The following is a 23,743-nucleotide window of genomic DNA, read 5'->3' as shown; positions in this document are numbered from 1 at the left end:
TAGCAAATTCATTCTATAATATTTTGTATCAAAACGCTTGTAAGATGTTTGACAATCCAAAAAAATGACGATCAATTTGAAGGCTGAGTTTTTTTTTTATGTTCTTTATCCTCGCAAGATCACTAGAAAAGACTTCAAATCTTACGCTCGGTTTTCTGTTGAGTTATAAATTTAGTTTCTAAACTTTGAAGTTTGTGTTTACTTCGTTCATACATTTTAAAAAGTGTCTAATTGGTCTCCGAGTTTTCAAGTCCACAAAATCTAACTTTAAAAAGTGTTCAATGGACCTTTAAACGTTCAAATTTGTTCCCTAATGATTCTTAAATTTTGAATTTGTCCAATGAACTCGAAACCCCGAGTCAAATCTATTCCATTTTAGAAAATTAATCTAACTCAGCTTGAAATGGTAGCCCAACCCAACCCAACCCAACCCTACCCTTATAATTTGGGTCGGGTCATTCGGGTCAATACAACAATCTCATCATAACCATAAATCATAAAAAATGAATTAACCAAATCGGATCAACCAAAATAATTTATAATGTTCAACAAAATAATTTCAAAAAGCACCTTTGGTAGATTATGTTCTTTCGGTACCAAACAGGTTTCTAAGCTTTAAATTTTGTATCAAATGGATTTTATTGACACTTGAAAGTTTCGTTTTTACTCGATGTTTGAATTTAATACCGAACCTAACCCTATCCTGATATCATTAAAATTTTCAAATATTCAAATTGAGATGTCACACTATTATGAGATAACCAACTCAAACCAATCCATTTGGTTCCATTTGTTGTTTTGCGGGTGTTGTTATTGCAACCCTAGTGCTGGCTGCTGCTGAGGAACCTAATCTAATGATTTTCCATGTAAATATGAAAGCATAGGATGAACTTCACTATTCACTTTTCTATCCTTTGTGGGTCGGAACGAAACATTGTTTGTAAGAGTGTGGAAGCCTCTTCCAAGCAGACGTATTCTAAAACCATGAGGGCAATCCTAAAGAGGACAATATCGGCAGCGGTAGGATTGAGCTATATTACAAATGATATCAGAGCTAGACAATGGGCGATGTGCCAGTGAGGAAGCTAAGTCCCGAAGGGGGTGGACACGAGGCATTGTGCCAGCGAGGAATGTGAGCTATGAAAGGGGTGGATTGAGGAGTCCCACATCGATTGGAGAGGAGAACGAGTGCTAATGAGAACGTTGGAGCTCGAAGGGGATGGTAGATTGTGAGACCCCACATCGATTAGAGAGAGGAACGAAGTATTCTTTATAAGGGTGTGAAAAACTCTCTCTAGCAGACGCACTCTAGAACCTTGAGGGAAAGCAAAAGAAGACAATATTTGCTTGTGGTAGGCTTGAGTTGTTACATCTTTGGATTTAGTGAATTCAAGCATATCAATGAATAAGGTACCCGGATAGTAGTTGTTCAAAGCCTATGTTAGGAGACTGATAGAGGTTTGTCTCTTTCCAAAAATACACGTACAATTTTTAAATTAATACCAACACTAAATAGCTACAATAATTAATTTTTTAAAAAAATTAAGTTAATAATAAAAACTGATATTTTATTTTTTAAACAAAATATTAAAGCTTTTAAAGTATTTATGAGACTATAAATAGTTAAGATTATTTTTATTAATTTAAGACCAATATAACTATTTAATATTAAAAATATTTTATTAATATTAATATAATTTCAAAATATATATAAGTTATAGAAATCTAAAATCATTTTTATCTAAATTTAAAACAAAATGACCCAAGTCTTGGGAAGAGAAGCAAGTCCTCTCACCTGTCAATTCCCAATTATTTGTGGGCCAATACCAAAATTAATACCTTCAACAGCTTCATCAATGGTTTCCATAGCTCAGAAACAATGATTTAGATTACCCAGGAAGGATACAGTAAATTCAGATTGTTATTTCTCCAATATTTCTCAAAATTAAAAGCCCAGAAGATCTGGGCAGAAACAGCCAGCCTCAAGAAAAACAAGAACAACAAGAACAAGAAGAGCAGAATCCATAGCTTAGTTACAGATTCAACCACTTTCTTCCCTAACTCCATATGTATACTATATGCAGAGAGTGTTCATTGTTATAAAACCGAAAGAAAAAAAATAAAATCCCCAAGAAAAGGGAACCGAAAAAAAAAAAAGGGTTAATCTCGATCTCTTCCCCTTCTGTTGTTCTTCCATTTTCTTTTCGTTTTGGTTTTGAGTTTTTGAGTTTTGTGTGTTAAATCTAGGCGGCAGCGACGGTACCGGTGTAGAGAGGGTAGTCCGGCGGAGGAGAGGACTTGTTGGGTGAAGTGGATCTTCTTCTTTGTTGATCCTTTTTTCTCAGAGCTTTCATGGCAGATGATGACGATCTTCTCCATTTCTTCTCTTTTGCTTCGTCTATTTCTATTTGTTCTTGTCTACATTCTTCACTACAGAATGGCGTATCTCCTCTGTAAAAATCGTTACAGTTCAGGAACAATATTTAGCCGAATATTTCATCGCCCCCAATTTAAAACCTAGGGAAAACTCTACTGATTCAAGATATTTGAAGAAATTTACCATCTAAATTCCTTTTTGGATATCGAGAAAATCAAAAAAAGCGCAAAGAAAATCCCAAACCCCATAACCTTAGTCGAAATTCAAAATCAAAACCCTAGAAACGAAGATCAAGAGAGAGAGAGATGATGAACGAACCTGTACATGAAGATATCGGTGTTATTCCCGAGACGTTTCCGGCAAAGGAAACAGGAATCCAAGAAATGAGGTTGAGGATCGTCGAATCGGAAGGATCTAGAACCGGCAGAAGCGAGGTAGAGGGAGCGGAAGCTTCTGGAGAAGAAGGGATGGGCGGCGATTGCAGGTTCCATGTCGGCCGCCAATGGAGAGAGTCCGACGACATCGTCGTCGTCGTCATGGAGGAAGCACGGATTTCTCGTAGTGGAGAGATTTGAGAAATCCATGGAAGAGAGAGATTTGAGTTGCAGAGAAATGGAGAAGATGAAGATTAGGTTTTAAAGAAGAAAGAGAGAGGAAATGGAAACCACTGCGAGGTTGGAGACTGAATCCGTTGGCTCGAACTCCAAGTTGAGGAAATTCAATGTGAAATTACTTCCAAGTCCTTTCCCTGGTCCCATGCAACTTTCCCAAACTAACAGCATTTTCTCTCTCCTCCTTTTTTATTCTCCCACTTCAAGAGTGTGTGAAATTACAACTTTAACCCTACCTTAAATATTTTGAATATTTAATATTTAAAAATTTTAGTTATTAATATAATATAAATTAAATAATAATTAATTGTGAAATTAAAATTCAGAATTAACTACGATAGTTGAAATTTAACTGAAACTACAATTAATTAGAAATATATTACCGAACATATTTTTGTCTCATAGATTTAATTAACTGTTTTGGTTTATTTTGAATTGAAAAGGTTTGTTAATTAAACAAAATACACAATTGAATTATATTTTGTATAATTGATTCTTTTTATAAAAAAAAAAAAAAAAAAACTTAAAATCTATTAATAATATTGACCTTTTATATTTTTAATTTAAAATTTAAAATCTTCCACACCACAAATCTTATTATTTAACTGATTTTAAAGAAAATGTGAATAAAAAAATCATTAATACATTTTAATTAAAATAAATAAATAATATATACTTATAGTTAGTTTTTTGTTGTAAAAATATTTTTAAATGGACAAAAATGTGGTTATTTTGAATGTTCCAAATAATTAAAGAAGATATTCTTTATTTATTTATTTATTATTATTATTATTGTGAGGATTTTGATTTTAATAATAAATAATTTTTTAAATTTTATAGATATTTAAAGAATTTTTATAAAAAATATATATAAAAGTTTTTAAAAAACGGGAAAATATGACTTCAACTACTATGGTATTCATGTAAATAAGATGAAAAACAAAGGGTAGAAAGAAAAGATTTCTCATTTTTTATACTCAAAATATCTTTCACACAGTTTTCTCTCTCTTCTTTCTCTCTCTCTTGAGCAAGGTGGGCCCCACGCTAGGCATTCTCCTTTAGTACAAGCGGTAGTGACGTCATTATTTGTACGACAAAAGCAAATACATAAAAGGGAGGTCCCACGCTCTCTGGTCACGCGTGAACTTGACGTGCACACACCGCCAACTCTAATCTTTCCACTCTTCCTTTCCAAATTTAGAACCTTTTTGTGCCCTTTTATGTAAAAACTTTTTTTTTTTTATTTCTTTCAATTTTCTTTAAAAGAAAATAACAATTAAATTAAATTTAAGCTAAGATTCAAAAAAATTCGATCCATTCGAGCTTTCCAACTTAAACCATTAAACGTTACATTGGTTTAAAAAAATTCTGTTTGAATTGGGTTGAATTTAAAGAAAAAAAAAATATTGAAATATTCGAACCAGTTCGCTGGTTGACATTTTTTTTGTTGAGTCAACCCGACCAACCCGAAAACTGAGTTACAACCCAACCTAATCTACTAAATCCTTCCTTTATGCGTGGTTGATAAGTAAGAAGATAGCCGTCCTTTTGGGAACTTTCCTCCTCGAAAGAAGACAAGAAACCCTGTTCTATTTTTAGATTATTGTAATTTTACATGTTAATGACGGGTTATAACTTGTAAATATTTGATATTTAAAATGTATTATATTTTAATTATTAATGTAACATATAATAAATAAGATTTTTGTAAATAATTTAAAAAAACAACGGGATAATCCAACTCAATCCAACATGTGTGTTTTATTCGAGTTACTTAAGTTACCAACTCAACCAACTAGAAATTTTAGGTTGATCTAAAAGATTTTTCTAATCCAACCTAACCCGTGTATACCCCGAATTATTAGAAATCTAACCCGTTTTAAAAATCCAGTGATTTCTTTGTGAGACAAATACACAAAATTAAAAGTTCAATGACTTATTATAAACTTCTTAAAGTTTAAAAACGTAGTAGACACAGATGTGGAACTTCCGGAATGATCAAACATCACGAACGACTAATCGTCACAGATTAAATTTGAAATCGAAAAACTCTCACTCCACCTTAAATCAGGCTTACGAGGTTACGAAATAATGTTGTAGTTCATCAAAAGAGTTTGGTATGAAACCTTGAAGAAGGAGGTAGGGAAAGGGTCTATGCTTGTTCTTGACCTCATAAATGTGTACCATTTCATTTACAATTCCTTTTCCTTTCTTCGGTCGGGACCAGAAGATTTGAAAAAGTGGTTTCACCTGGGCAAGGTGATAACTTATATTTTAAAGCAGGTTCCTCTCTTATAGATATGAGAGGAACATTAGCTGATTTAGGGAATGATCATGAGTTATCGTCATTGGTATGAGATCTTTGAGGAAGCTCAAAACGCTCAAAGCAAAGTCATGTGAGTTTATACTCAAAGTAGACAATATCATACCATTGTGGCGATTCGTGATTCCTAATATGGTATCGGAATTCGAGACGAGGATGTTTTTTTAGAAAAAAAAAAAAAAATGTAAGTGACTTGGTGTCGAAGGTAATAAAAGAGTAGACTTTGATCAGTTCAACAAAATATTGGTTTTTGTTAACAGGTGGCATTTAATGCTCGCTTAATATTTATTACTATTATTTTTAATAATTTTTATTATTTTTGCAAATGTTTTTTCTTTTAATTATTTTGGGTTTTTTTGGTTATTTAATAGGGTCTTTAATTATAGCAAATGTTGGGAACTTGCATTATTAATAATAATATATCAATTTCATCCAATTTTAAATTTATATTTCCATATTAATCTTCCACTTTTTTTTTATAGCTTTTTTTAAATAAAAAACAAAATTTTGTATAAACGAGACGAACTATCTCGAACAAAATTTTTTTTATAGTTGGGTTGAGTTAGGTTCATTATTTAATCGAGGTTATTTTTTAAAAAAATTATAACTCGAACAATTGAAGTGAGTCAGACCGAACGGGAGAATTATACAATTTGGTGGGGGGGGGGCAGTGGAGCACACGCGCTAGAAAGTGCAAAGGAAGGAGAACGGGAGAATCGCCCTATAAAGTTGAATTAAATTAAATTAAAAAAATTTAAAGAATTAGAAAAATAAAGGAGAAAATGGTAATATGTACTAACTCACGGTTTAACGCTTCTCAGATTCTTTTGTCGTGTTCCTCTCTGTCATACGACACGTCGCGCACTCCCATTCTTTTCCCGGACGATTTGTCGGACGCTACTCTTTCTTCCTCTCTCCTACCCGTTGCCCGCTGCCCTTCTTAACCACGTGGCACAAAAATTTCATGCCAGCGGTGTGTGTATGAGTCCTCACCAGAGCCACGTCATCTAACCCGCAAAATCCGTTACCCCTACTGGTTAAGTCTTGATTAGCGTCCAGATTCGTTGAATGTTTGTTGTTCGAGCTAGCATAATTTTGGTGCTTTAAAACATCCCTTATAAATATGGCCAGTGTTTTCGCCAATACATTACCTAATGTCTAGTTTTGATATCATTTGTAACAGTCTAAGCCCACTGCTAGCATATATTATCCAAACGTATCGCTATTAAACTCACGATTTTAAAACGCGTCTATTAGGGAGAGATTTCTACACCCTTATAAAGAATGTTTCGTTCCCCTCTCCAACCTATGTGGAATCTCACAATCCACCCCTTGGGACTCAGTGTCCTTGTTGGCACACTGTCTGATGTTTGACTTTCATACTATTTGTAAAAAAAATGATCTCGAGACATAGCTCATTTGTTTTATTACATGCCATAAAATGAGCTGCATGACTCCCTTGAACCTTCTTGAACTCGATAAATAGGGAGAAGAGCTCAAACCCTAAACTCATGAACCTATTTACAAGAAAGTAAAGTAAAAACTCTTTAGAGTGCACATAAGAGTCGTATCATAAACTTTGTCTGAATTTGCAGCTAGTCCCCCACATAGTGGTCCCGACGAAGTCCCGACTTGTAAGAATTTTTGTCATCCCTAATTTTCAATAACAACATCATTAGAAAAAATAAAAAAAATAAAAATAACTTTAATGAATTGCACAATGTATCAAATAAAAAAATTAGTAAAGTCAAATAATAGGAGCAATAATGATATATGGTTTAATAAAAAATTATTTAATTAAATTATTTGTAATTAAAAAAACAACCTCTCACTCTCTCAAATTAAAATATTTATAAAATTTTAAATAACCAATATGTTTTTTTTTCCTCCAATAATTAAGAAAAAGAGAGCCATTTCAAAGGAATCCTTTTCAAATTATGAATGGTCCATATGCTTTTTTTTTCTTTATTAAATTTAAATAAACCAATGAAAATTAAATAAAAAATAAAAAGAAAATTCCCATTCAATTACACATTTTACATAAATTATTTTATTTATGCGAGCATTTATAAAAAATGTTTCGTTCTCCTCTCTAACTGATGTAGAATCTCACAATCTAACTCGCTTGCAGGACCCAACATCCTTACTGGCACTTATTCCTCTCTTCATTCGATATGGGATCTCACATGTATATTAAAAGATAGACTGAAGTAAGCAACATAAGTCCTACGACCAAGAAAGTATGGGTAGAGGAAAGCTAAAAGAAGAGAATGAGTGCACGGATTTAATACTATACGTATTTCAGAAGGTAGGTATAGTTGAAGGATGGTTGCATAAAGCCTCGATTAAGTCTGTCATCGACTATCGTCTTATTTTGGGTATTTTATTTTATTTTTTGTTTAGTGTTTGCTTGGGAATAACCATTGCTTAGCTGTTTGGAAAGAGACACATAATTGACTAGAGAAAGAAGAGGGGGAGTGGAAGATTTGGCCCACATATCTTTGTCACATAATTAAGAAAAGTAAATATATAAAAAACAAAGGACCAAATAGCAAAAGCTAATAATGGGATCAATTTGCACAAAGAGACATTTCTTTGCCTTTCCCTTTCACTTTCCATTCAATTATATCACCTAAAAAAAACAACACATTCGAAATCTCGAGAACTTTCTCGGGTAAAATGGTTTATGTTTTACTTCTCTAATTGATCGATTTTTACTGTAAGAGTTCTGTTTCGTTAAACTAATGTTAGATAAGTCGATAACTAATTAATGGAATGATCGTGGGTTTATACGTAAGGAATACATTTTCATTGATATGAAGCGTTTTGAGGAAACCAAAAGTAAAGCTATGAGAGATTATATTTAAAGTCGACAATATCATAGGAGAGTCGTTGGTTCCTAACATGGTATTAGAGTCATGCCTTTAACTTAACCATGTCAATAGAATCTTCAAGTATTAAACAAAGAAGTTGTGAGCCTGAAAAGTATAGTCAAAAGTGACTAATTTTAGAAATATATTTTTAATTTTTTAACTCTCACAAAAATATTAATATTTTTTAAATAAAATAAAATTTAAATAAAGAAATTGGTAGTTAACAAGTTAAGGTATCTAAAATAATTATTAGAATTATTAGATTCATGAAAAAGATGGATGGAAATAAAGTCAAAGTAAACTTTCATAATTATATTTTAAATTTTCTATATTAACATTTTCAAACCCTAATAACACGACTAGAAAATTATTATCTTAAAATTTTAAGATTTAAAAAAAATTGAATAATTAAATTAGAAGAACAAATTCAATAATTAATTAAGTTATGATCGAGACAAATGAATTAATTAGAAGCAGATCTCGAGTGATTAACCCTATTTTCGTATAAATTAATTTTAAAATTTGGATTTATTTATTTATTTATTTATATAATATAAGGCATTTATTTTGATGGGAACATTATTGAAAGAGTCCAATGACTTTGGAGTGGAGTCTTTGTATAATGCAAGTGGGCTAACGACTACAATTTTCTTTATTAGGTTACCTAAGTTACCAACTATATTATATAATATTAAACTATTACTATAAAAAAATAAATAAAATATTAAATTATAAAAAATATTCCCGAATATTTAACTTTGTTTAAAAATAAAATAGTATGGATGGAAAAGGTTTGTACTAAAGGTGTACATGAACCCGACAACCCAAAAATAGATAGATTGTGAGATCTCACATCAGTTGAGAAGAGAAACGAAGCAATTTTTATAAGGACGTGGAAACCTTTTAAAATCATGAGTAAAAATTTATTAAATTTATTACAACACCGATTGGTAATTATTTAAATTAGATCTACGTGGCACTGATCACGTGATACACCATGTGCTTCCCACGTGTGTTTCCCACAGAGTAGCATGTCCTTCTAATGTGAAGCAGATTCTGTACAGAAACAAAGTTGCAGCTTTTTAACTTAAATAAATAAATATTATTTATTTGTTTATATATTTGGAGCTTTATTCTCTTTTCATTTTTTTAATCCATGGATTTTTTTTTAAATAAACAAAAATTAATTAAAAGATAAATATTCCAAATTTGACAAAATAAAATTTCAAAATTATAAATATCTTTTTTAATTTATAATTAAAAAGGTTAACCTAAAATTCAATAAAAACATAAAGAGAATATGAAAAATTAAATTATATTGTTTTACTCGAAAATAGGGTTACAATCCAACCATATCCTATCTTTAAGATTATTTTAAATATTAAATAGTTGTAATGAGATTTTAATTATTAATATAACAAGTATATAAATAAGTATGATTTTTTTTTTATAAAAATAATAAAAAAAAAAACAGCTTGACAATCCAATCCAACTCGAAAATGAAGGATTGGTTGGATTGTGAGTTCTATTCGAGTTGTTCGGTTCATCAACCCAACCAACTCGAAATGTGAGTTTGGTCCAAAAGAGCTCTCGAGCTCAAATACTCATTACTATATTTTAATAAAATTAAAGCAAAAGCAAATTAACTTTCTAAATATATAATAGTAAATAAAATCAATTTTTTTATTAGAATAAAAGAAGTAAGAGTAAAAACCTACCACGTGGACATCCTACGTGGTAATAAATTTAGTTTTAAATCAAAGGAAATGTTTTCACAATTAAAACAAATAAGAAAATAGCCTATTGGTTGATTATTTTAAGTGTAATTGTTATTGAAATATATTTTTTAATATGAATAAATAAATTAATTTAGGATTGAAAGTTTCATGAAGCTTCTAGGAATCTTCATTAGGGGAAAATAAAAAAATAATAATAATGGGAATTTCATCCTCTATTATGTTCTTATTGTAAAATGTAAAAGATGTGTCACATCAATAAAGTAAAATCATATTTAACAATGATATTTATAATATAGTTTTAATACAAATTCAAACATAACTAAACTTTTTTTTGGTTCGTTTGAAAATAATTTTAAATTTATATAAATTATTTTACCGACATTCTATAAAAATGTCCGAAAAATATTTTTAAAAAATAAATTGTTAAAAATTATTTTGATTAAATAAAAATCACTCTTAAGAGGTGTAAGTAAAACCAATAATAATGTCAAAATACTTAATTTATGAGAGAATTAAAGATTACAAAAATAGTAAAAAAAAATTAAAATTAAAAATTGCACTTGGTCTTAAAACTTACGTTAAAAAATGTTAAAAAAAAATACTTTTGTTTTTTTTAATGAAAACTGTTAATAATAATTGGTCTTAAAACTTTATTTAAAAAAATATTTAATTTTTTTTTTAAATGAAAAACGGTTAATAATAATAACAATGGTAAAATTTTTTAAAATTTAAGGGTATTAATTTTTTTTAAATAAAATTATGAGTATATTTGCGGTATTAATAAAAATTTAATAATTTGAAAGTTAAAGAATATTTTTAAAATAAAGTATTAACGTATATAAATCTTATTTTTATTAATTAAAAAAAAAAAAATATATATATATATATATATATATATATATATATATATATATATATATATAAGAGTAGTGATAAATTTGAAGAATATCGTGCAAATGCTTGATGGGCTTTATTATTGAAGCCCAGAGTGGAGCTAGGCCCAACCTTTTCCATTAAGCCCATGCTGTGGATTCAGATCCAAAAATTAGGAAAGACCCGACCAAGAAAATGTATACCAACTTAACATACATCGTCTTTAAGGTTAGGTTGTTTGAGTTAGTGACCCGAGGAACTCGAATAGAGTTCATAACTCAGCTCATCTAACTCTCTATTTTAGGGTTAGGTTGTCATATATATATATATATTCGGGTTAGATTATGAAATTCTTATATAATCACAAATTCACCTCTTCCTACCTTCATCACATTTAAATTCGGGTCAACCATCTCGACTATCGAAATATTGTCTGTTTTGACCTGTTACGTATCGCTGTCAGTCTCACATTTTAGTTCATTTATGTACTCCTTGTTTACTTAATGTCATAGCCTAAATTGATTCGAATATAAAAATTCAGAGATTAAATTAATACAAATATTAATTTGAAATTTCAAGAAAAAAAATTCAATGATATAGAAGTATCGAAGCATAAGTAACATGAGACGAAGAGTGACATAAAATACCCATCAATTAACACTAACCTATGCTTAAATTGACACGAAAAAATAATGAAACATTATATTAAAATGAAGAAATGTGGGACATAAAACAAAACACTATGATAGGACATTACATTATATGTACTTATCCCATGTTTGGTATTTCAATGTTTCCAACACAAACGCCCAAAAAAACACCCAAACCAACCACCATTTACTCTTCCTATATATATACATACTTTTTAAAATTATTATTATTATTTTAAAAAATTAATTTTGTATTGGAAATATAAAAAAGACAGTGGCATGTGCATTGCACGTGCATCATGCTATTTCAACCTACTTCTCAATTCATCTCTCTCCACCTATTATTATTTTAAATAACTCATTTAAAAAGTGGGTTAAATTATAAAATTAATTTTATATTTAATAGATTAATTAAAGTTTTCTAGATCTATGAATAAATCATCCTCTATTTATCGTGGGTCGGGATGGGTTCGGGCTAAAGAAATAATGTCACTCGATCATGATCAAATTGTCTGCATGCAATCGTTTTCTATTCGTTAGAATCCCAATAGAACGTTTTTTACTATCTAATAAACTGTGAGGCACCAAAATTATTTTTAACGAGTTCTTGAAGTAATCCATTTTTTTTATTGGGTTCGAATATAGACCAAAAGTTAATTTGAAAGTTTAAGAACGCATTAAAAACTTCTCAAATTTTGACATAAGTTTAAAATAAAATAAATGGGACAAGAAATTATTTATAAAATAAAAGAATTTATATTTCAATTGAATTTCGTTAAAAAAAAAAAAAAAAAAAAAAAGCCAAGGTCAGTATGGCCATTTACACCTCCAGGTATAAAAATATATTCCAAGAAAAATATAAGAGAAAAAACAAAATGTGGTGTTTTATGTTTTTTTTTTTAATTTTTAATAAATATTTATATATTTTTTTTGGGTAATTCTTTGTTGGGTTTTACCATTGGGCCTGGGGGAGTCAGAATTGGGCCTTGAACCAATGGGCCTCAAGAGAGATAAACTTCAACACTAGAATTCCTCAAGGCCCGACAAAGCGGACACGTGCGAACCACGTGATCGCAAACCGTACAGATGCAGAAGTGTCGACACGGCAATAAAACCACCGACGCTACTCGCTTCCGACACGCTTTACAACTCGGTCCCGACTCGGCGATGACTCGGTCCGGGTCAACGTAACCCGACTCCGCATCCTCCGCCGTGCAGTCTCCTCCTCCGCCGATTCCGGCGCCCTTCATTATCGCCTGCTGCAGCTGAGCCTGCAGCGTTGCTGCCGCTGCCTCCTCCGCTCTCGCCTTCTCTTGCCACGCTTGCGCCTCCATACTCAGCCTGGCGGCGCGTGCTTCCAACTCCGCGTGGCGACGCGTAGCCTTCTCCACTTCCACTTCCTTCTCCCTTAACCTCCTCACCGCCGTTGCCTCCATCGCCCCCAACAATTCCCGGTAGTGCCTATGCCGTTTCTCCGCCAACGCCCGCCGCAGCTCTTCCTCCTAATCAAAAAAAAAAAAAAAAAAAAAAATCAAAACTTTCTTCTCCATCTCCACAAATTCCATCTGGGTTTTCCAAATCCGTACCTGGGATTGAAGGAATTGGTCAATTTCATCACGTTGCACTTTGATTTGAGACGAAAATTCATCGGAGATGAAAACAGAGGAAGAGAGAGAAACAAGATTATCATCATTCTGCGGCGGCGGGTGGTGGTGGGGATTAAGTCCTTGGTCGCCGGAAGACAACCGGAGTCCGGTGGATACGACATTGGAAGGATGGTGGTGGTTATGAAGCTGAGAAAGATCAATAATCTGAGGTTGAAAACAGAGAGGATTGATGATCGGAGCTGAAACAGAGACATCTCTTCCTCGTTTCCTTAAATTACTCAAATAATTCCCACCTGACTTCCAAATTCAAAACCCATCATCAAAATCGCTTCAATTTCATTGGGTCAATACAAAACAACTCATATAAACTGAAATTCAAACTAACCTCCATTGTTGAACAGAGCATGAGACTGTTCGAGATCTCCTCCTCCTACGCCGCCGCCTCCGCCCGGCTGAGGCTGCAATGAATAATCATGGCCGGAATCTTGAATGTTTCTGCAAATTCCAGAGAACAAGCTTGAGAAAAACCGGATTAAGAAACAGAACAGAGGAAAACAGAGAGGGAAATTTAAGGAACCTGTTATGGAGAAGAACATTGGAAGGGTATTGAGCTTGAACAGCCATGGAAATGAATCAATGAGAGAGAGAGAGTTTCAGAGAAGGATTTATGGAAGCAATAATGAAACGTATAAGGGAAAAAGATATAAAGGGAGAGGTTTTCTAGAGAGAGAAATGGAAGGAGAGAGGGAGGCAAGAACAATAAAGTCTACCACAGAAGAAGCATGAAACAAAGACACAAGGCGGACTCTTCAATGACAGACTTCAAAAAAAAAAAATTAATTAAAAACAATAGGACAACATTTATAATGAATTTGTATCGCCACCGTGAAGTGTGGTTTCCGGCAACTGAGCCACCGTCAGCGGTGGTTGAGAGGAATGAAAGTAAAGAGAGAAAATTGGGAGAGAAGCACTTATATGCGTCTCTCTCTCTCTCATCAATGACCTTTTTTTTAATATAATATTTTATTTAAAGAAAATCAATGACTTTAATTATAATCCTATTATATATATATATATATATGTAATTAAGTGTATTTATGTATTTACTACTAAGTATATATTTTACTATTTAAAATATTTAATTCGTCTCGTAAATGGTGGAGTATCATTAATTTTTTTATGGTGTTTCTAGAGGGCTAAGTTTAGGGGCTCACATGAGCTTCCACAGTAGTATGATATTGTCCACTTTAAGCATAAAGTCTAGTGACTTTGCTTTGGGCTTCTCCAAAAGGCCTCATACCAATGAAATTAGTATTCTTTGATTATAAACTCATGATCATTCCGTAAATGAGCCGATGTGGGACTTTCATCCAACATAAGAAAGAATGAGACTCATTGCCTAAAAATTGTTTTGATATCTAAAATGAATGAGTGTAGATTCAAAATTATAATCTTCCACGTACATAAGCTGGAATGACTCAGAAAGAGAGTGACACCTAGCCATTGAGAACGTCGGATGTCTTTGTAGCACATAACTGGGTCGGGTGGAATGTAAAGAAATGGAAATAGAATGCATTCTCCTTGTTCGATACTAAGATGTTCCATTCTTCGTATCATCGATCTGGATTTCCAATGTCTCATAAAACAGGTCAATCTTGATAACACCACCTTTTTCTTCTCTTTCATACCGGGGAATCTTCTCTTATGGCTTTCAACTTTCACTTGGACAAAAATTCAAATCCAACCTCCTTCTAATCTATTGTGAGATCCCACATCGGTTGGAGAGAAGAAAGAAACATTCCTTATAGCAGTGTGGAAACCTCTCCTTAACAAATTTGTTTTAAAAATCGTGAGGCTGATAACGATACATAACGAGCCAAAGTAGATAATATCTGCTAGCAGTGAAGTTAAACTGTTACAACTGGTATCAGAGTCAGTCACCGAATAGTACGAGACACTAATCGGAGTAGGGCTAGACTCTCTCTATATTAGACGCATTTTAAAATCGTAAGACTAACGACGATATGTAACAGACCAAAGTGGACAATATCTGTTAGCAGTATACTTAGGCTATTGCATCTATTCTTTTCTGCAAGCAGAGCGTTCCAGTTATAGGCTCTTTCTTTCATTGCCAACCCTACAAAATTTCAACATGCTAATACTTTCCATTTCGTCAAGCCTCAAACTTATGCTCCTTTTTTCCATTTGTTATCTACTTTTGATAAATGTCTTTAAAAATCCATTCAAGTTTTGAAAACTAAAAAAACTTAAAAAAAAAAAAATTTGTATTTGGAATTTGACCAATGACTCAAATATTTTCTTAAGAATAAATTACATGAAGAACATAAGTCAGATGAAGGAACGGGAAGACCTAGGATGTAGAAGATCATAACATGAGTGATTCGGCGGATTTGGATTCCTATATATTCACTCATGTGGTACTTCATTGGACGATATATATAAGATCCATATATATAGATATCATCATCTACATCCAGAAAGCCGTATGCTTTGGAAGAAGCTTGTACAATTTGGGAATCTACTTCAACCGATATACCCTTAGGCACGGCCAAACATAACATAGAAATCACACTTGAGAAGGAGGGACAATTAGGAGTATAGAAACAACAAAAAAATTAACGAAGTTAAAACTAAAAATCAAATAACTATGAACAATCCATTTGATATCAAATGGCTATCGAACAATCAATTTGATATCAAATCTACAAAGTTCGTATAGATCGAGATAAGAATTGATATCAATAAATGCTTGGAATAGCATCTCTCATTTGGTCTTTTGCTTAAACCCCACAAAAGCAAACCCTCTCTCTGTCTTTCTCCATTAACCCTTTTGTTTTCTTCTTCCATTCTCTTTCACACCACAAGACAACCTTTCATTTTCTCCTCTTATGCATCCTCTCTTTTGCCTTTTCTCTTTAATGCTTTCTCCCACTTTTTTTACCCTATCATATTAAAACGTCAAAGTTTTAAAGGGCGAGGAAACGACTTCTTAACTTTCTTCCCACGCCTAGGTACTTTAATATAGACATGACAAATTCTGCCTATAACTACGAACAACTAGGATGGAGGAGAAAGTTCCTATCTTTCTTTTAAAGAGTTTATTTCGAAAATTGTAGATGCGTAACAATCCAGACCCACTCCTAGTAGATATTATCTTTTTTGGACTTTCACTTTATCAGGGGTGTTTCGTTTTTCTCCCCAACCAATATCGGATATCACAAGATGTCTGATCCATGTTTGAAAAAATTTCAAATATGCTCGACTTTTTACCAAAAAAAATTCCTTTTATTTTTTTTATAGTGAAATTCATAAATAATAAATAATTTAGAAGATTAGCTATCTCGATATTTTAAAAAATGATAAAATAATTGAAAAAGATGTAGAATACTAGAATTTTCTTTTCGAGGACAAATAATGAAATTCCGTGTAGGGTCGGGATGAAGAAGGCTTACTTATTCTCATCTAGCCTCGATGTAATCCTCTTTTTTTTTTTTTTTTTTTTTTGAAAACTCTATTTTCTTTTTCTATAATATACAATAAATAAATAAATTTAGGTAAGTAGGACAAAAATTGAGGTAGGTATTATTAGTAGCATTGAAAGATTTATTCAATTCCAACTCACTCAAGTGGAGACTAGTTTTTGTTTATTATTATTTTAAATAAATCATAAAAACCCTTTTTTCTTCTTCTCTCTACCTCTACTCTAAGCTATTTTCTCGGGTGTATATGGGTTCAGTTGGAGAAATCTTTTCGACCAACTCGAAATTTCGGGGTAATTGGGTTGTTAGCCTAAACAACCTAAATAAAGTTCACAACCAAACCCTCTATTTTAAAGTTGGGAGGTCAATCACCAAACTGAAATATCAAATCATTCACAGGATACAATATATCACTCACATTAGTTACGAATTTAACATTTTTAAACTTCGTAATAATCTTAAAAATAGGGTAAGGTTAGGTTCGATTGTAACCCTATTTTTTCAGGTCTGTCGTGTTGACCCAACTAAGACAATGTCAACCCACATACCGACTCGAGTTTTTTATTTTCTAAAAATTTAAGATGGATTGTCCGAGTTGATCGAGCTATTAAGTCATACGAAAACCTCTAAATAATAATAATGGATGGAAAATGCAAAAAATTCATAATTATAAATTTATTTGATAGAATTAATAATTAATTAAGTTTTGGATGAACCAGCCGAATTGGTTGACCTTTTAAAAATTGATATATATAAAGGATGTGTAGATGTACCAAATTCAATAAAAGAGTAGTGGTGGTTTTCTTTTGGTTTAATTAAAAACCTTTGAAAATAACTTAATTATTGAAATTATTTATTTATTTTTAAATAAAAAAAAGACGGAGAAATGAGAATTCGAACCTTAAACCTCTAATTTAATCGAGTTATATGTCTGAGTGAGTTTAATAATCATGATTATCAAGAATGTAAACAAATAATTAATCATTCTAAAAGTAAAGATTGATTCTCGTGATCTATTAGAATATATGGTTGATAAGAGATAGATTATCCCATATTCCGTCCATAAAGAAACAAATAAAAAAACAAAAAAAAAAGACAAATCCTCATGAATCATCATCAAATTAAAAGGAATCGACGAGAAAAATGAGGTTGAATGTGAACAATGAATAAGAATATTGAGCCATATTTTGAAGTTATCCACACATTTTTTTTTCTAAGATACGAGAAATGGCATGGCACGGTGTGTTTGAATTGACTTTTCGATTGTTTAGTTTTGAAAAAGAATTCGTTTACGAGATGTGTAACGTAACCATTTATAATCACTTCAGCGATGGATCGTCAAAGTGGTCGTTGGTCACTAGTCTTCAACTCTAGTTGCTAACCACTAGTCGTCAATCCTGATCATTGACCATCGATTGTTGATGCCAAGATTGAGGACCGAGAACTAGGAACTGGGACCAACATCGGAGACTGATAATCACCGATCACTTCAATGAATGGGGATCGAGACCAATATCTAGAGGTTGATGACTAGAGCCAATGATTGAGTCAGGGGTCGATAACCACCAACCACTTCAACGAATGTGATTGATGAATAGGGACTAGTACTAGCATTTGATGGTCGATGATTAGTGCTGATGATCGAGTTACGGACGGGTAACCACCAACCACTTTAACAAATGCAATTGGTGACCGGAGATTGTGAGTAGTGAACGAGAGATATAATCAATAATCGAGACCACCACCCACCAGTGACTACCATGGTCAATGGTTGTAGTCTTTGGTCTCGACCGCTAGTCACTAATCACCACTCTCTCATCTTTGTTGCTGGCTATCATCCTTGACGACTACAATTGGGGACTACGACCAAATTCAAGGACTAATGACCAACAACCATTTTGGTGACTAGCAATTGATGATATTTGTTATAATTTAGTCTCTACGTTGAAAAATGTCACCAAAATTAAGTTTCAATTCTTAATACATAACGTTTTAGTCTCTAGTTTATAAATAAATTTAATAATCGATCAGTTTATCGATCTATGCGTGCAAGAATTTTCATTAAATGTTAGAATACCATTCTAGTCTCCATACTTTGAATTCCTCCATTCCATTTCACCCTTTTACTTCAAAAAATTTAAATTTAGTTAATGCACTTTTCATAAGTCTTAGATTTTGGTATTAGAGCTGGATATTGGGTCGTGTGCTAACGAGTACGTTGAGCCCTTAAGGGGTGGATATTGAAATCTCACATCGATCGAGGGAGGAACGAAGCATAACATGAGGTTGACGACTATACATAACGGTCTAAAGTGGACAATATCTGTTAGTCATCGGGTGGTGTGCCAATGAAGACGTTGGCTCTCGAGGGAATTGGATTGTGAAATCCTACATCGGTTGGAGAGTGAAACGAAACATAACATGAGACAGATGACGATATATAACGAGCTAAAGAGGACAAACCAGTAACCATAAATTATTAATTTTGCCTTCACTATCTCTTTCTCTTTAATTATGATTAAATTAGTTTGAAATATTTGACTTTGTGTAGCCTAGATGCTCACTCATCCCTATCCTCCACCACCACCCTCTATACCCATTTTGTTTTCCATTGCCCAAAAGCAAGATTTGGTCCTAATTACAAATTCTTAGGCCTAACCACACTACCAAACAAATTATCTTATCTATTTGGTGTATTAGCTACTGACCCATCACCCGAATGGTATGAAGTTTAACAATTAATTAGCCACTTAATAGACTTAACGACTTGTACCTAATCAATGGATCGCTACTAAACGATAAAGAACAAAAATAGGTTTGATTCATACGAAAGTGTTCGAAAAATATGGTTGACCTAAGTTGGAGGGGCTACAGAGCACGCGTCGTTCATACTTTATATAATTCATTCAATCAAGTCAACCGTTGAAAAACTTATTTGGTTCAATTATGGGAATATGCTTAACTTATTACAATAAATGGACTAATTTGAGCTGCAAAATAAATAAATAAAATCTTTACTGCTACGAATTTGGTAATGTATTAACTCACACTCATTGTGAGATCTCTGGTTGGTTGGAGAAGGGAATGAAAATTTTTTTATAACGGTATGAAAACCTCTCTCTAATAAATGCATTTTAGAACCGTGAAACCAATGGGGATATGTAACGGTGTGGACATTATCTACTAATGGTGGACTTGAGCTCTTACAAATGGTATCAGAGCCCGACGTGGAGCTCTTACATATTTTTATTTTTTAACCCAAAAATTATTTTGAAGGAAATAATGATGTGAATGTGGATTAAATTGGGAATGTTTCTATGGTCCACCACCACATGAGGAGCCATCTGACAAAAAGATCACCACCATTGAAGTCATCAATCAAAAATCTCCCAAAAAAGGATCAGATTTTAATTTTCATCACAGTTTAAGAGATTATAAATGAAGGGTCATAATTGCACAAAAAGAGTGGACCCTATTGATCAAACGGATCACATCATAGGTCTCATGGCATTTATGATGGTACTGCCCCCATCACATCATACGCATTTATTTTCTCCAACAAAAACAAATGTTATTAATTATATATTATATAGTATATGAGGTATTTTTCTTTAAGCCTACTTGTCCATGAAAATGAGCTAACATGAAGTAGATATAAATAAATTTAATATAATTTAGGTTTGAATATGGCCTTTACTCTCTTTATTTTATTAAATTTCCAAAATATTTTACTGATTCAATTTTATCGTCTCGGCAATGATCACGTTACCTACTTGTTCTGTGAGATCCTACATTGGTTGGAGAGAGGAACAAAACATTTTTATAAGAGTGTAGAAACCTTTCCCTAGTAAATGCGTTTTAAAATCTTGAGGGAACAATATTTGCTAGCGGTGAATTTGGGCTGTTACATGCAGGAGGTCATTGAACATAGTATTACTCGAAGTTAAACACACTTAACTTCGGAGTTATTATCTATACCAACAAGATGGACATTTATTTTTTGTGATTCAAACACCAAGAACTCCAAAGTTATGTGTGCTTAGGTTGGAGCTATTTTTTCGAGTGATCTCCTAAGAAATATGTGTGGGAAAAAACACATACTAAAAAGACCTGTGTTGGTATGTGGGGATAGTCTTTACTCTTAAAAACACTTGAAGATAAATAGAAAATGTGATCATGTTGCATGGAATGTAAGGAAATGTCGAACAATCAAGTGGCGGATTCAAATTTCAAATCCTAAACAATGAGCGTTACACCAATTGCATTGAGTATTGATGGCTAAAAGTGTAACACTTACCCAAGACCACTGCTGACAAATATTGTCCACTTTGGCCCGTATGTATCGCTGTTAGTCTCACAATTTTAAAACGCGTCAATTAGGGAGAAGTTTCCACACGCTTATAAGAAATGTTTCGTTCCCCTCTCCAACCAATATGGGATCTCACAAAAAGGATCTATGCAAGTGAATGTCAGGACAATTAAGTATCGTATTCAAATTTAAAATTCTGGGTAGTAATCGTTACACCAATTCTATTCATTATCAATCGTTTTAAAAGGTCAAAAATTTTAGGCCGAGCTCGATCGCTATAGGTTTGGTTTTGGAAAAAGGAGTTTTGGACGTCATTGGGGACTTATGGAAAGGGAATCAAAGACAAGAAGGGTTGGCATTATGTTTTTGAAATGAATGAGTGGTAACGTTGATTGCCAAACCCAATTGACTTTGCATACATTTGTTCATATTTATATTATAAAGTTTTGAATATACAAATCATAATAAATGATAAGTCCTCTCTTTCCCATCTTACAAAGATGTATGCCAACACACCCATTAATTTCATAATTCAATATTTCACATTCTTAGCTTTATTTTAATCTATCTTTTTCACGATGATTAAAGCAATTGTCACTTTCATATTCTCTTGACATCGAGTAAACGAGGGATATATGAAAGAACCGAGACCAAATCTAAATGAAAGCGATTCTAAGAGAAAATGAAAGTTGCTACCTATATGAAAAAAGTGTATCTTTCTTTTCAGTAGCTCAATTATAGAAACTTTATAGTTGACCTCTTGAAAAATTTTCTAGGATGCATGTGAGTGAGGACAAAACATGTTGGAAGGACTCGTGTTGGATTTCGAATCCACATTCCATAGGAGAATGTTATGCGTTCGAGAGCAACGGGTAAGATTTATATATAATTTTACATCTACAAATGACCAATGAAGACAAAGCACGATTCCTAAGATGCATATGAGTGAGTACAAAACATATTGGAAAGACTCCGGTTTTCATGAATGCTTCGTTCTCTTGCCCAGTACACCTATCATTGTCAGCCTCAAAGTTTTTAAACACGTCTATTAGGGAGATGTTTTCACACCTTTATGACGAATGTTTCGTTTCCCTCCGACCAATATGGGAACTTATCATTTTGAATTAATTTTAATACGATTTAGGTAAAAAAAAAAAAAAAAATGGCATCTATAAACTCAATTTTCTTTCTCTATAGGTCCCACAATAATTTTTTTTTTTTTTTTGTGGATTCATGGAACTTAGTACAATTTTATTGAATGATATGATATTTTAGGGAAAGAAGAGAGGCGAAGGCATATGAATAGATTGGTTTGCCCAATTTTCCTTTAACCTTCCAAACATCATCCCCTTTTCTCACACCCATTTCAAAGCAATAAATTTTGTCAATAACTTTCTTTCCTTCCCCTCCAAGTTGTTTTCTCGCTTCTTCACCCTCGTTTTCGTATGTTAGTCCTATCATATTTGAAACTGTCGAAGTCTACTTCTAGTAGATATTGTCTGTTTTAGTTCGTTACGTATTACTATTAGTCTCACGGTTTTAAAATGTGTCTACTAGAGAGAGATTTCTCCTCTTTAACCGATGTGGGATCTCACAATACTATTCAATATTGTCTGCTTTAGCTCGTTACGTATTACTGTCAGCCTCACGGTTTTAAAACGCGTCTACTAGGGAGAGGTTTCTCCTCTTTAACTGATGTGGGATCTCACAATACTATTCAACGTCTTTGGTCTAATACTACTTTTCCTTCATTTATGGATTAAAATAGCAAACGCATTTTAAAAACGTTGAGGGTAAGCTTTCAAAGTCTAAATAAACAATATCCGCTAACAGTAGGCTTGTGCCATTATAAATGGTATCAGAGCCAAACACCAAGCGATGTGTCAGCGAGGAAGTTGTTCCCCGAAGGGAGGTAGACACGAGGCAATGTACCAATAAGGACGTTAGGCCCCGAAGGAGGGTGGATTTGGTGGGAATCCCACATCGATTGGAGAAAGGAACGAGTGTCAGCGAGCACGCTAGACCTTGAAGGGGATGGATTATGAGATCCCACATCGGTTGGGGAGGAGAACGAAACACCCTTTCTAAGGATGTGGAGACAAATTTTAAAAACCTTAAGGGTAAACCCGAAAAGGAAAGTTCAAAGAGGATAATATCTACTAGCAGTGGGCTTGTGTCGTTACCTATAATCAACATGAGCCCTTCCAACATATTTTGAAAGAAATTTTTTTCATGAAATTGCTCTAAGTAAAGCAGTTTAACAATGAAATTTCTATAATTTAGTTACGGAAAAGGAAGGTATAGGTAATGACTTTCAATTTTTTAAAATCTTTCTTAGTCATACTAGCTTCACGATCACCCTCATTCGGAGGTGGTCTCAATTCGTTTATGTAGCCTTTCTTTACTCGAGTGTTACATATGTTCTCGGTTCAGTGAATCTACCCAAATTGTTATTTTTAAAGGGAAAAAAAAAAAGTAGATTCCTTACTTTAATGATACATTTAAAGAAATTTACCCAAATTCCTCTTACTCTGATAGACTCGTTTCAAAGTCGTGAGATACAAGAAATTAATTAAACATTTCTTATAAAAATAAAAAAGTCACATCATTAAAATTCCATTTAAACTAATTAATATTTAAAATATCCCAAAAAAAAAAAAAAATCTTTGTTTGATATATCAAATCAAAGATTTTGAAATTCAATTTTTGAATTTAAAAAATGAGGAAAATGAATTTATTCATTTAACTTTCTATCATCCAAATGAATGCAACATTATAATTTATTATAATTTCCACTTTTAAAAATATTCTCAAAATCACTTTAATTAACCTAATATTTGAATTTAAAAATTTTAATTAATACTCTCCCATTAAAAAAAAA

General features: G+C 32.5%; 2 protein-coding genes across 3 annotated transcripts; both read right to left on the bottom strand.

Annotated features, from left to right (window-relative positions):
• Positions 1-1,903: 1,903 nt before the first annotated feature.
• Positions 1,904-3,073, bottom strand: LOC111465132. The gene is made up of 2 exons (XM_023109438.1): positions 2,696-3,073; positions 1,904-2,451 (listed from the first exon to the last, which is right to left on the bottom strand). The coding sequence occupies exons 1-2, from the start codon at positions 2,959-2,961 to the stop codon at positions 2,244-2,246; spliced, it is 474 nt and encodes a 157-aa protein (XP_022965206.1). The 5' UTR covers positions 2,962-3,073; the 3' UTR covers positions 1,904-2,243.
• Positions 3,074-12,338: 9,265 nt separating this feature from the next.
• On the bottom strand, positions 12,339-14,049 carry LOC111465067 (E3 ubiquitin-protein ligase BOI-like). 2 transcript variants are annotated; one of them, XM_023109333.1, is made up of 4 exons: positions 13,631-14,049; positions 13,439-13,548; positions 13,033-13,346; positions 12,339-12,948 (listed from the first exon to the last, which is right to left on the bottom strand). In XM_023109333.1, the coding sequence occupies exons 1-4, from the start codon at positions 13,675-13,677 to the stop codon at positions 12,448-12,450; spliced, it is 972 nt and encodes a 323-aa protein (XP_022965101.1). In that variant the 5' UTR covers positions 13,678-14,049; the 3' UTR covers positions 12,339-12,447. The 2 variants fall into 2 exon arrangements, with proteins under 2 accessions (XP_022965101.1, XP_022965102.1); XM_023109334.1 differs by lacking the exon at positions 13,631-14,049 and having other exon boundaries at positions 13,033-13,350; positions 13,439-13,531.
• Positions 14,050-23,743: the final 9,694 nt, after the last annotated feature.

Source organism: Cucurbita maxima, unplaced genomic scaffold (assembly GCF_002738345.1).
Source record: "Cucurbita maxima cultivar Rimu unplaced genomic scaffold, Cmax_1.0 Cma_Scf00028, whole genome shotgun sequence".
Classification (NCBI taxonomy): Eukaryota; Viridiplantae; Streptophyta; class Magnoliopsida; order Cucurbitales; family Cucurbitaceae; genus Cucurbita; species Cucurbita maxima.
Note: the sequence above shows the minus strand (reverse complement) of the source record. Positions and strands in the feature narration are given on the sequence as shown.